The 14,604-nt window shown below is 36.0% G+C and overlaps 1 protein-coding gene and 1 long non-coding RNA gene across 2 annotated transcripts in view; one reads left to right on the forward strand and one right to left on the reverse strand.

The window, feature by feature from the left end:
* LOC142600924 (uncharacterized) overlaps window positions 1-8,546 on the forward strand; it is a 782,912-nt gene extending 774,366 nt beyond the window's left edge. Inside the window, exon 3 of the long non-coding RNA XR_012834404.1 lies at window positions 8,364-8,546. This is a non-coding gene — a long non-coding RNA (uncharacterized LOC142600924). The remainder of the gene's footprint in view (window positions 1-8,363) is intronic.
* CSMD1 (CUB and Sushi multiple domains 1) overlaps window positions 1-14,604 on the reverse strand; it is a 1,232,729-nt gene that overhangs the window by 349,792 nt on the left and 868,333 nt on the right. Inside the window, exon 11 of the mRNA XM_075747278.1 lies at window positions 1,121-1,224. Coding sequence (XP_075603393.1) covers window positions 1,121-1,224 — 104 coding nt within the window. The remainder of the gene's footprint in view (window positions 1-1,120; window positions 1,225-14,604) is intronic.

Genomic DNA, 14,604 nt, shown 5'->3' on the forward strand with positions numbered 1-14,604 from the left:
TTTTCTAGTCTTAGCTTTTAAGATAAATTAAACTAGGGGTGTTCTATGTACTTTGATATCATAGTTCAGAAAGTAGGCATTAATAAATATTATAAATTCATAAACAAATAAGTAAAATTAAGATATTGTGCTGAGACTTTTCCCTCCAAAAATATTCTAATTAATTTAAAATAAATTATGTGGGTGTTAAGTGCACTTATTTGTTATAATTAAGTAAAATGAACACTTCAATAATTTATATGGATTAAAAAACTCAAAATATAAAATTACGATGGATTCTTTTCATTAAATGTGTTCAATACTGTCTTTATCCAGTAGATTTCTGAGCAACGTCAAGTAATGTTATGAAATAAATGCTGCTAGTTTCTCTTATTTAGTCACTGCTGATTTATTAACCCTGTAATTTCATTTTGTATTCTCTGATCAGGATTCATATGCTAACTTAACCCTCTAAAAGCTACAACTAAAATATCTTGTGACTACAAACTCCCATTATGAAGAAAGTAAAATGAGCATACGCAACCAAAATGAGATGGTTAAGGTAGATGAGATGAATCAATCTGTACAGGATTCTATTATTTCCATTAGCCCAGACAGTATTAAAGACCCATATCTTAAGATTAGCGTGTTTAACATGAAGCATGTTTAACTTTACTGAACAGTGGCCTATGTGCTTTCATGAAAATTTTGTTCACAAATCCAATTTTAAGTATAAAAATATTGAAATTATTCAATGGGTATTTATTTTACACAAGTTGTACTTTCTGTTTGCTGAAATCTGAGCCTTCTTTTATTCCTCTAATTTCTTGTGAATTCAATTAGAGTTATACAGATAGTACTTGTTTTTTTTAAATGAAGGTATTTTGCTTAAAAAAATTTCTAATCTCAGCTCTCTGCAGTTTATAGTCTTTGATATTAATGTCTATAAAGATGTTACTAAAGATCTGGAGTGAATTTTGTAATGAACAATTTTCTTTGACAGTACCTGAATTTTAAGCTTAGATTATATAAGCAAATTGCATACATCAAAATTGCCAAATTAAATAGATATCTCATCACCCAGAAGAAACAACATATGACAACAAATTTCCCAGGAAAACTTTTGAAGTTCTATACTTACACATACAACACTGTTCTGGTATCACCAACTTTCCCAGCATCTCCGACAGTAAGAGTATCATAGCCTCTTTCCAGCTCAAACTCTTCAAAAGCAAGCTTTATGACCTATTAAAATTAAATAAGTAAGTTATTTCACAACATACCCACAGGTTATTTGGCTACCATAAGTCAAGTCGTGAAACACTCACTCATGATTTCAGTTAGTCTGATTTGATTTGAGAAAGATATATTGCTAAAGGAGGGTGGATTTAGATTAGATGTTAGAATGAAAATCTTTACTGTGAGGGTGGTGAGGCACTGAAACAGATTGCCCAGAGAGGTTGTGGATGCCCCCTCCCTGGAAGTGTTTAAGACCAGGTTGGATGGGGCTTTGGGCAACGTGGTCTAGTGGAGGGTGTCCCTGCCCCCATCAGGGGGGTTGGAACTAGATGATCTCTGAGGTCCCTTCCAACCCAAACCATTCTATGATTCTATGATTCTAATATCAAGAACAAAGTCTTTGCCATAGTATTTCAAATGTGTCATATACTACAGATGCCAGTCACCTGTAAATGGTGTTAATTGTTCTTATTATTGAAAATTTATTATACACAGCAGTAAAACTTTTTTTATTATAATAATAATTATATAAAAATTATATAGCATAATACTGCAAGTATATGAAGTTAAAATCTTCTCATCTGTTGAATTATACAATAAAAAGTTGGCAGGTTTGAACTATCAATTCAGAAGAAGGTGGAGGAGGATAGTGCACAGAAATACAAAAGCAGAAATTTCCTTTACATAAATTTACTAACACTAAACTATGATTTCACGCAATGTATAATCATGAATTGCCTGGTAAATTAAAAAATTATCCCTCAGAATTGCTAAAAAGAAGTATTTATAATTTACTGATCCTGTAATTTTATATGATAAAATAAAGTGTGAAAATGGATTTAGTTTTGTACAGCAGAACACTTCTAAGACAAGTACTTTTTGGGGTTCTGTATTGGTGAGAAGTAGTTGGGGGTTATATGTATGTATACATACGCACACTGCACTTTTTGTATTTTGATACCAAGGCTTCTGCAGACAACTTGAATAAAAGAGCAGAGAGTCACAGGGATCTTCCATAAAATTATTAATTTTATCTTTATACTAAACTTTGCAGATACCCATGGGCAGATTTTCATTCAACTTCAGCCATTGCATGAAAATGCAATTAAATTTTCTTCTGTTTTGTGGCTAAAACCAGTATTTGGGTCAGATTTGGGCTTTCTGTATTAGCCATATTATGCTGCTACTTGGCAGCAACATGTGAAATAACAATGGTTTCCACCCACTTAAGTTTATTTCTATGTGATCTTCAAGGCAGAATTAATTTCATCCAAATCTTAGCCCTGTAAAAAGACAGCATCCAAGCTAAGCTAGTTGTTTAAACTTTCTCAATATTAAAAAAAGAAAGTCAGTAAATCTCATTTCTCTGTGTAGGAATGGGAAGAGTCTAGTTCTATTAACTTTAGAAAGGAATTTACACTACTGGAGTAGATGAGGCTTACATTGAACAATCTTCCTTCAGTTTCTAACCCAAAGAAAACCCATTGATCCAAGATAATGTATTGCCTCTTGCTATAAATTCACGTCTTGCTTTTCATACCTACCTTTGCCATCTCTGCTATTTGTATGTTTATGTTTTTTAAAAGTATGCTAAAATTGACTCCAGGAATAAGACTCCTTGTATGTTTTAAAATGGACTCAATATTCACAGGAGTGTCATTAAAAGGTAAAAGAGTGGCAAGAGGAAAGCTAAATGGTCCAAAGATATCCACGGCTATAAAGAACATTACTAACACAAATATCTGTATAATTATTTTGGCAATAGGTCAGAGGGGGGGTTTTGTGATCTAATTCAGGTCCTTTACAGTATATTTTTCAGACCCGCCACATTTTGAGATAAAGTGTACTGCATTATCCCCCTTACATTTCAATAATCACAAGAATTTCAGGCAATATGCTGTAGATAAAACAATATATATTTCCATCTGGTCCTGATGTACCTTCTAGTATTCCTACAACAGTGGTTAACATGCAAAATTTCATTACTAAATCAAGAATAATAAAGCCAAAGAAAAGCATGAAAAATATTTAGAAGCATAAAACCCAGAGCTGTTTCTGGCAATAAAAATAACTACATACATGTACTTTTTTTTTTTTCCTTGGGGGGGGGGGGGTAACCTGATGATTGAATATTCCATGAGAAAATATGGTAATGTATTATTTAAATATACTCCATTTGGTTAGACTCACAAACTCTTTTACATTACAATTTAAAAACAAATGTGAATGTTCACATCTTTAATTATAAAATAAGTTACAAAAAAGTAATTGGATATAAACCGTAAATGAAAGATTTAAAGACTGGTTAAGCTTATAGGAAATGTCACAAGAAAAGTTTCTTTATGGGAAATACATTGTGTGTGAAGAAATATTAGACTATGAAACAAAATCTTGCTATCTTCACTTCCCATGCTAATTGTTACTCTATGCTAACACATAAAATGTGTTGGAGAGACATTCACACAGGTGAGAGTTAAGAAGTCTAACTTAAATTCTTTTAATCTGATTCATAAAACCTAAATTTTACCATGTAAACATTAAGCACCCATTCTAATCATGGCTCCTACAGTCAGTCGAGAGAAAACAGCACTTAGAAGTCACATTACCTGTATTAAGGTGGACCTAATTGCCATTTAGAGTTGCACTTTCCATTGATTATATGGGGAATTTGGAGACTAATGCTTACATAGATATATTCAGATGAAATTAGTTCCTCTGTAAATAAAGCTCTGATTCATCAGAAGGATTTTTAAGATTTGTTAGATGGAGGGAAGGTTGTTTGTCAGCTTATTTTTGAGAAAGAATGTAGACAGTTTTGTATGGATATAGATATGAATACTGCATGGGAAAAACTTAAAAGGATTGAACCAATATCAGCAAGAACAATACACAGTTACATGGTTAAATAATATGTTATATACACTGGGGGGAAAATAGCAGCTCTGAGATGCTTCTCCAGATTCAATGTTGTTTTGCGATTAAAAAAAGCCAGTAATACTAAGCTGATCATCATCATTAAATATGCTTAGTCTGAACTGATTAAAATAAATAAAAGAATTAATTTTCATTAAGAAAAATTGGAAACACAAAATTTACTTCCAAAGCTATTATATTTGTTTCTAGATGATCAATTATACTTTTTACAGAAGAATGATCCTGTTTGCTGTCTGACTTGTATGAGACAAAATTCCCTTATAAGCAATTCAGAATGATTACTTATGATTAGATAAATAGACTGTGAAAACAAAGCAGCTTAAAAGTATGAGACACCTACAGGGGTACCTAATGGAAGCTCTGCAAGTGAAATTCCTGTCATAATTACTTTTTGCTTCAAAGCATTTTCCTTTATTCTAGCCACTCCCACACCCTGTACTTCTGCTGGCATAACTGCTATAGCGAGCAATGGGGAAAGGCAGCACCAGAGTTGTACTAACAGAAATTTCTGTATGGACATTCTTCCTGGCAGAAGCAGCAGGGAACATGGCAAGGTAACGTTTCCAAAATGCCTTGGTGTACACATTCTTTTCACTACTACTAAGACCTATTTTATTATTTGTTAAATATGTAAGAAATTTATGCATTCGATACAGTAAATACAAAGTAAAAAGTGAGAGCAGTAAATTTCGGTTTAAGACGCAAGCAGAAAAGAGAACTACCCGTAAGATGTCTCTTATATTTACAAGAATCAAGCAAACAACTTCAAAAAAAAAAAAAAAAAAAAAAGCACACGTGCTAGTGGAAATGTGTCTTTTACAAAAAGAAGGAAAAAAAAGAAAGAAACAGGGCCTCCTTGAAGGAGCTTCTCTTAAAGATGAGAAAATGAAGTGAGACAATTTGTTGCCTCAGTAAAGCTACAGTAAAATATATGAAGAACAGGGAAATACAATTGAGGGTCCTACACCTAGGGAGGAATAACCTCAAGCACCAGTACAGGTTAGAGGCTGACCTGCTGGGAAGCTGCTCTGTGGAGAAGGACCTGGGAGTCCTGGTGGACAAGTTATCCATGAGACAGCAGTGTGTCCTTGTGGCCAAGAAGGCCAATGGTATCCTGGGGTGAATTACAAGTGTGGCCAGCAGGTCGAGGGAGGTTCTCCTCCCCCTCTACTCTGCCCTGGTGAGGCCACATCTGGAACACTGTGTCCAGTTCTGGGCTCCCCAGTTCAGGAAAGACAGGGAACTACTGGAGAGAGTCCAGCGGAGGGCTACGAGGATGATGAGGGGACTGGAGCATCTCTTGTATGAGGAAAGGCTGAGAGAGCTGGGTCTGTTTAGCGTGGAGAAGAGAGGACTGAGAAGGGATCACATCAACGCTTATAAATATCTAAAGGATGAGTGTCAAAACGATGGGGCCAGACTCTTTTCAATGGTGCCCAGTGACAGGACAAGGGGCAATGGGCACAAACTGGAACACAGGAAGTTCCATCTGAACAGGAGGAAAAACTTCTTCCCTTTGAGGGTGACTGAGCACTGCAACAGGTTGCCCAGAGAGGCTGTGGAGTCTCCTTCTCTGGAGATATTCAAAACCCGCCTGGACGCAATCCTGTGCAAAGTGCTCTAGGTGATCCTGCTTTAGCAGGGGAATTGGACTGGATGATCTCCAGAGGTCCCTTCCAACCCCAGCCATTCTGTGATTCTGTGATCCTTAATCTGAAGTTTTAAAATCATAAACAGAAAATGTGTTCATTATAAAGGCTTTTGATGAAAGATGTTTGCAACTCTTACAGGTTTCTCCATTTCATTGACATATTAGCTTCAAATATAACAGTATTCTCCTACTTTGCATCTTCTCCCTGTTGCTATGTAAAATTTGAAGGTAACATGATCATTCAAATAGTTTTGAATCTGTCATTTCTTTTACAGACACCTCATGCTTAAAGAGATTTGGAAGAGAAAGGAGGCATTGCTACAGGCACAAACATGGAAATATTACTATAGTCTTTCAGATTCTTAATTTTTTAAAAATAATCTAGAAGAGATGAGACAGCTGCTTAAACCAGAGATTTAAACAAGGTTTTGGAACATCTGTTTCACTTAGAGAGCAATATAATATAGACATAATGTCAAAAGATGATACCAGCATTATAGAATACATACACAGATTCAGTATTCCTTAAAACTTTAAAAAATGTGCTGTTTCCCTAGCCCACCCCTCCTACAGTGAGATGCTTTCAAGTCTTAAGAGTCATTGTGACTATGCCCAAAATCCTGTGGAAGAAGAAACATAGATCATTGACTAGAAATGGCAATAAGACTAGGTAACTGTGCAAATTCTATGGATTATTAAATTTGAACTACAAACATCTCCTTTTCACCAACTCAAAAAGCTACAGGAATGTCCATATCAAATTACTGTGATCGGAGAATAATCATTATTTTTAGGTACAAGTTATAAATACAGAGGAATGCCTTATAGAAATATGACCACAATACTGAGACCATGGCAACAGTAAGCAGGAAGAAAATACATGTATGGGAACATTTTCTGAAGTATGAGGGAGTTTTTGAAACACAACACTAAAGACATTTTCTGCAAAGATTCTTTAAGAAAGTAACAGCACTCCTCTCTTCTCAGGATCATACTAATACAGAACGTTTTAAAATAATGCAAACAATGACATTATAAATATAGGTCTTAGGCATCTCTTTTTGCAAGAATGTAAATTTGTAACTGGGTTTCAGTTCACTTAAGTCACCAATGAAAACAAGAAATTCTAAAACAAAAAACATCAGAGAAAATGTTTAATTAAGCTACAACTTTATTAAATAATGTATTAGGAACTTTCCAACATTTTTGGTGTTCCCATAAGAGATGTGGCAAAGAGTTAGCTAACCCCATAAAGCTATGCTGCTTGCTAACCAATTATTTGCTATATTTACTTCCCCATATGCCAGTAACTAAAGCAGAAGCCTAAGGACCTAATGTATCTGCAGACCACAAAGTAGTGTTTTAATCGGAACCTGAATCCAATCCCCTACAACCATCATCCTTGATAACAGGATCCACTAAGCAGTGTGAAACTGGTGACTGCCTGTACTGGTTTTGGCTAGTTATCTTCATAGCAGCTTGTATGGGGTTATGTTTTGAATTTGTGCTGAAAACAGTGTAGATAACACAGGGATGTTTTAGTTGTTGCTGAGTAGTGCTTGCACAGACAGCATCAAGATCTTCTCTGTTTCTCACATTGCCCCACCAGTGAGTTGGCTGGTAGCACACAAGAAGCTGGTGGGGGACACAGCTGGGATAGCTGACCCCAACTGACTAAAGGGATATCCCAACACCATATAATGTCATGCTCAGCAGTAAAGGCTAGGAGAATAAAGAGGAAGGGGGGACATTCGGAGTTATGGTGTTTGTCCTCCCAAGTAACTGTTATGCGTGATGGAGCCCTGCTTTCCTGGAGATGGCTGAACACCTGCCTGCCGATTGGGATCAGTGAATTAATTCCTTATTTTACCTTGCTTGCGCACACAGCTTCTGGTTTACCTATTAAACTGTCTTTATCTCCATCCACGAGTTTTCTTACTTTTACCCTTCTAAGTCTCTTCCCATCTCACTGGAGGGGAGTGAGCGAGAGGCTGGGTGGGTGTGGTGGGTTGACCCTGGATGGAGGCCAGGTGTCCACTAGAGCCACTCTATCGCTCCCCTCCTTAACTAGACAGGGGAGAAAAGGTATAATGAAAGGCTTGTGGGTCGAGAGAAGGACAGGGAGAGATCACTCACCAATTACTGTCACAGGCAAAACAGACTGAACTTAGAGAAAAAGTCATCTAATTTATTACTAGGCAAAACAGAATAGAGCAATGAGAAATAAAATCAAATCTTAAAACATGTCCCCCACTCCTCCCTTCTTCCTGGGCTTAACTTCACTCCTGGTTTCTACCTCCTTACCCCTCAGCGGCACAGGGGGGACAGGGAATGGGGGTTACAGTCAGTTGATCACTCGTTGTTTCTGCCACCTCTTCATCCTCAGGGGGAGGACTCCTCTCATCGTTCCCCTGCTCCAGCATGGAGTCCCTCTCACAGGAGACAGTCCTTCACGACCTTCTCCAATGTGAGTCTCTCCCACGGGCTACAGTCCTTCATGAACTGCTCCAGCGTGGGTCTCTCCCACGGGGTGCAGACCCTCAGGAGCAAACTGCTCCAGCGTGGGTCCCCCACGGGGTCACAAGTCCTGCCAGCAAACCTGCTCTGGTGTGGGCTCCTCTCTCCACGGGGCCACAGGTCCTGCCAGGAGCTTGCTCCAGCGTGGGCTTCCCACAGGTCACAGCCTCCTTCAGGTGCCTCCACCTGCTCCGGCGTGGGGTCCTCCACGGGCTGCAGGTGGAATCTCTACACCCCCTCATCCTCCCTCCATGGGCTGCAGGGGGACAGCCTGCTTCACCATGGTCTTCACCATGGGCTGCAGGGGGATCTCTGCTCTGGCACCTGTAGCACCTGCTCCCCTTCCTTCTTCACTGACCTTTGTGTCTGCAGAGTTTCTCACATCTTCTCACTCCTCTCTCTGGCTGCTAAAGCTCCCCCTAGGTTGTTTTTTCCCTTCTTAAATGACAGAGGTGCTACCACTGTCACTGATTGGCTTGGCCTTGGCCAGCAGTGGGTCTGTCTTGGAGCCGGCTGACATTGCCTTTATCAGACAAAGGGAAGCTTCTAGCAGCTTCTTGCAGAAGCCACCCCTGTAGGCCCTCACTACCAAAACCTTGCCACATAAAGTGGACTGAGCTGCCTACCTGTGTACCAGAGATAATGCACAACACTGCCTTACATAATGCCCAGCTTGTTCCTGCGTTGCTTCCCATTGCCTATAGTTCCCTGTATAGGCCTTTCCTCCTCTACTCACATTAAAAAAAGGTAATTGTCCAAAAAGATATGAAGGGATTTGTTTGTTCGTTTGTTTGTTTTCTTTTTCTTTTAATTACTCTGGAATGTTAGATTTTTCCTTTTTCTTTTTCTTCTTTTTATTTTTCTTTTTCGTGGGGGGGAGGAATAGTAACAGTTGGGTTTACAAAGAATTTTACCCAGAAGTTATCAACATGCTTTACAAAGGAGGGCAGGGTTGAAATGAAGGATATTTATTTTTACATATAAAAATCATGTTTATTTTTACAGTTCTGCCAAAGTTTTCCTCAGTGGTCAGGCTGGCCCAAGCTATACCAGTGTCCTATTCAGGATTCCTAAGATATGTACCTCCACTGTAAATGGACGGAAAAAAAATTAAGAACACCAGTTGTACCTGAAGGCATAAATGCCTGTGCCCATGCTTAAATCATGGGTATATATAATATCACTCACAGCAAATTTTGCATACCGATAATGAAATTTTTGTTAGCAAGAGCTTCCAAAGTTAGATATTAATTGTACTCCAATTGTAAATCATATGCTGTTTTCCAGATAGTAAAGATGATTCAGCATAATTTTAACCCATTGAAGGCAATAAACATTCTGTCTATGCACATTTTCGTCCTAGCAAGGAATTTGCTTGAGATTCAGTGAAGATATTTCATCTCAGATATACAAAAATACATATGTAAAATGGTCATTAATTTAGAAAACATAAATTGTTTTTAAATATAGAATGCCTAATGACCAATTTTCCTCTTAAACCACTGACATGGTAGAGTAGCTGATACTCTTGAGATTGAATTTTGTAAAGTGAAAGACAGCAAAACATTTGTCATATTCCTTTATGAAACGAGTTATTTCTTTTGCCTCAAAGCTCTTAAAAGGTAAACCATTAATCACATTCATAATTTGGCATAGGTACAGCTGCAATTAATAAGATGCAAAATGAATAACTCATAACTCCTCGGAGGTTGAAATAGTCTGTCTCCAAACAGACAAAATAAAGTATAGGCCAAAAAGAAGGCCCTGTCCTGCAAAATTATAATTCCTCCAGTTTTTGCTGAATGACAGCAAATTTACTGAAAACACTCAGATTATTCTGTTTCTTATTTTGAAGAAAAGTTGAAGGTTTTTGGTACTACCTTTATCCCAAGAATTGCAGTTACTTAAAAACAATTTATAAAAAGAAATTTACTTATTTTTCAATATTGGCACTATGATTTATATTTTTCATTCACAGGAACTTATTTCCCTTTTAGCCCCAATAATGATTTGAAAATGAACCTAATAACCACATCCAGTGGAAATAAAGACAAAAAGCAAATAACTAATAATAAATTAAATAATAGTAATAATGTAAAATAAAAGGTGCTGATGCTGTTTTAAAAAAGAAACAAAAAATAACAGTATAATCACAAGTATTAAAAAAAAATCATAACTCTCAAATCCAATTATTTGTTTTATAATGAGTATCACCAGCTGCCCTCCCCATGCCGCAAACATTTTTCAGGTAAGTAAACATAGATTGTCTTTTTCCCCATTGCTTTTCATTCTTTGGATTGCCTATGATAACATAGTCATTCCTCAGCAAGTTAATTAAGACCAAATAATTTGAAATATTTAAAAGAAAACAATAGCAATAATCTTAAGAAAATCAGTAAGTTTTGTTGATGTAGTAAAGGTTAAGAAGTAATTTGACACTGATCTTAGAATAGTCCTATAAAGAAGAAGTTTCTGATAATGTAGATATATATAGTAAGAATGGACATAGAGTGGCTGGAAACTACAATCAGAAAAAAATACATAATTAACCACAAAAATTAAAATAATAAAATTCTTGTTACTATGAAGTGCCATTTTTACTGGTAGCTGTTGATTATGTAAAATAGTTCTATAACTAATCGTGTATTTAAGTAATTTAAATAAAACCACAGTAAGGCAATTAGCATATTACTAAACACAGTTTTGTTTCTTGTGTAGAGGAAGACACACAAAAACCCCACCATAACAATGATTTTAGAGTTAACAGAGCTGCCACAATCTGTCAGTCAGTCAGATAAGAAGCTTGTTGCCAAGTTAGATTTTAATCTTCAGCAATAGTGTCTACACATCGTGTCCAGTTTCAGTGTACCATCTTAACCATTAAGATATTTTTCCTTCTTCTCTTTTTGCTTCATTTTATATATATGCAAATATATTGCCATTTCTAAATACACAGAATAGTATAAAGCACTAAAATTTATTTTTTCAGTCAAGTACCAAAGCACAATGAATGTTTCCAATTTTATGTGAGGTATATTTTTAATGAATTATCAATCAGCTTGATTTAAGTCTGAAAGAGAAAATCAAAATTAAAACAATAAAAAGCAGAATTGCAGGAGAAGACAATAATTCGTATGTTCACAGTAAAAGGCTGTAATTCATGACTTTTGACAATTTTAAAGACAATTCTCTGATATAGTAGCACGTCCTTCTATTTCTCATTTTTTGCCAAAGAAAATGCCAAGAATATGGCTTTCATTTTTGCTCCTGCTGCTGCTCCAACTGTCAGAATATCAGTAGGAAACAAATATGGGAATATAAGCTTTGAAGAAACACTATATGCTGTTATAAATTCTTTTTAACAGAATAATGGAAAGGCAAAAACACATGCATTCATTACAACCTTTCCTTGCCATTAATGAAAAATAATTCTGTGTTTTTCAAAACATTTTAAGCACTTTTTCTAAAATGGTGAGCAGCACTCATTGTGGAAGACACAGCAATGATAAAAGTTAAAGAAATACTTTTAGATTTGCTGTTCAAAACAAGCTCTGAAAATACTGTTCTCTAAATTTGAAAATGAGAAGCTCCCAGTTATCATTTGTTAAAAACAAATTATATATAAACTAAAAGCCAATGAATCACCATATTAGAGCTCCAAAAGAGCCGAGAATTTTATTTGTTAAATGAGCAAATTTACTTGTTAAATGAGTTAAATTTTTTAGGCCGCAGAAATTCAAGCAGGGGAAACATACATAGTTTACCCTGTTTGACTGTTGTCTTACTTCCTACAGTCTTTAAAGAATAGGTTAATTTTATTAATTAATCCAAAGTGGATATGTGGCTTGATAGAGCACAAGAAGTAAAGGGCTACATGAAGCAGTGGTTACATACGAAAGGTGCACATCCATTTATACAAACACAAATCATTCTCTAGACAGAGCCCTTGGTAGGAATCAGGAGAGTTAGAGCTCAGCTCTGCTATTATCGTGTAGTACTTCAGGCAATTCATTTCAGGTCTTTAAATTACTTATTCAACAGTGTAGTTCCTCCAGAGTTTTCTGACATTTTAATTCTTCTTACTTAAACTTCATGTAAAACATGAATAAAATATGACAAACATTCAAACTTCAGAAAAGGTAGAAAGCTGGAGAAAGGTAGAAAGCAGAAGGACTGTTTACAAGGGCATGTAGTGATAGGACAAGGGGTAATGGGTTTAAACTGAAGGAGGGTAGATTTAGGTTAGGTGTTAGAAAGAAATTCTTTACTGTTAGAGTGGTGAGGCACTGGAACAGGTTGCCCAGAGAGGTTGTGGATGTCCCCTCCCTGGCAGTGTTCAAGGCCAGGTTGGATGGGGCTTTGGGCAACGTGGTCTAGTGGAGGGTGTCCCTGCCCATGGCAGGGGAGTTGGAACTAGATAGTCTTTAACCTTCTAACATAAACGATTCTATGACTCTATGATTTTATGATTCTATAATTAAAAAAAATAATCTAATGAATTCCATATGTCCCAACTCAAACAGCACTGGACAAGATAAATTGAGGGAATTCATACACCTTTGTAATGATGTGCTAGGCAGTGGAGATCCAAGAGATAACAGTAACATGATAAAAAAGCAGTGTTTGTGTTCATGACCTTAAACAAAAATTCATTATGGGAAATCTATATCCTTATAACCAAACTAAGTAGTTCTAACTCAAATGTTACTTTTGACTGAACATGTTGGGTAAAGCCTATACCTCGTGCATTCTACAGCTATGAAATTAATTTTAAAGATATTTTCCTTCAGTACTAACAGTCTGTCAACAGTAGCAGAAAGGTCCATAGGCACCTGTTTTCTCTGAGAAGCAGAGTACTTCAGCTTGAGGGTTTCTTGGCAAAATAGTTCCAATGGCACACTGTCTCATTTAGAAGGGTGACGGATCTTGGCATCACATTGTATTGTGCAACCGAGCAACTGAAGTGAATACTGGAGGTACAGGGAGATGTCTAAATATTTATAACAGTAAATGCCTCAGAAAAATATAACATATATAACATATCAGTGGAATTATTTTGCTAGAAATGTATACACACTCAGAGTTCATCTACTGTTTAATGATATTCAGAACAGAAAATGGAAAAGTCTGAGCCATACTGAGCCAAGTTAGAAACTCTGATAAAGCAGGTATGTTACTGTTACTGTGCTAATGGCAGATTGTATTTATGGAAATAAACTTTCAAAGGAAAAGCAAACAATAAGTCAGGATATAGTGTATCCTTCTCTGGGCTAAATTTAGATGCCAACACTCAGATATTTTCTATCATTTAAGATGCCTTTGCATCCTACCTGACTTCTAACTGCCTCTCCAGAAGGGTATGGATTTTCCCATGTCATCCCTGCTAGCCTTGCATGGACATCTTGAATACCTGAGCACCTCATACAGTAATAGATACCTGAGGATGGCCAAATTAATTTTATCCCTTGTGTCCTGAAGTGTTTGATGTCATAAGAAAGACCCTGCTTCATACAGAAAACCTCTTAATTAAAATAAGGCATATAAACTGCTTATATATATTTATACATTTTTATGTACATGATGAAAATGAATGAACTATGGCTGAAAGTATATTCCTGTTATAAAAGCATAGTAATTTTACATGGACATTGCATTATCATAGCACCAAGGTTTTATATAATTGGACATTTTTTAGATAATGCTATATACTACAAAGAAATTTAAATATATTGAGGCTAACCTCATTCTGAATAAAAACATGCAAATAAGTTTGCCTTGTATTTAAATTATGAATAAGAAAAATTATGAATATGAAATTGTGGCATTGATATTTCCAGATTAACTTAAACTAACTTTGAAAGTTGCATTTCCCCCCAAGCTTTTCTTTCTACTGTGTTTTTAAACATACAGCTACATAGCTTGTTGGCCCAAGTGTGCTTTTGAAATAAGAAACAAATTGTTTTCTAAATAATTCCCTGTATTACTTTAGCAAACCAAAATTCAAGGCTGAAAAAGTTGAAGTAAAAAGAATACATAAGCATTTTCACATTGAAATATCCTCCTATCACTTTGTATAATACCTCAATCTATTAAAAGGAAATTGTTTAAATTATTATCTCACAAATAAGTTAGCTTTCAGAAGTTTATGTCATGCCTGTTTGCGTTTCAGCTCACAAAAGTACATTTTTTTCCAATAAATACTGTGATAATATTCTAAATACAGTAAAATTTAAGTAACTTTGTATTAAACTGGAATGTATATTTTGAGAAGGAAAAGGGAAAGG

Source organism: Balearica regulorum, chromosome 3 (assembly GCF_011004875.1).
Source record: "Balearica regulorum gibbericeps isolate bBalReg1 chromosome 3, bBalReg1.pri, whole genome shotgun sequence".
NCBI classification, from domain to species: Eukaryota; Metazoa; Chordata; class Aves; order Gruiformes; family Gruidae; genus Balearica; species Balearica regulorum.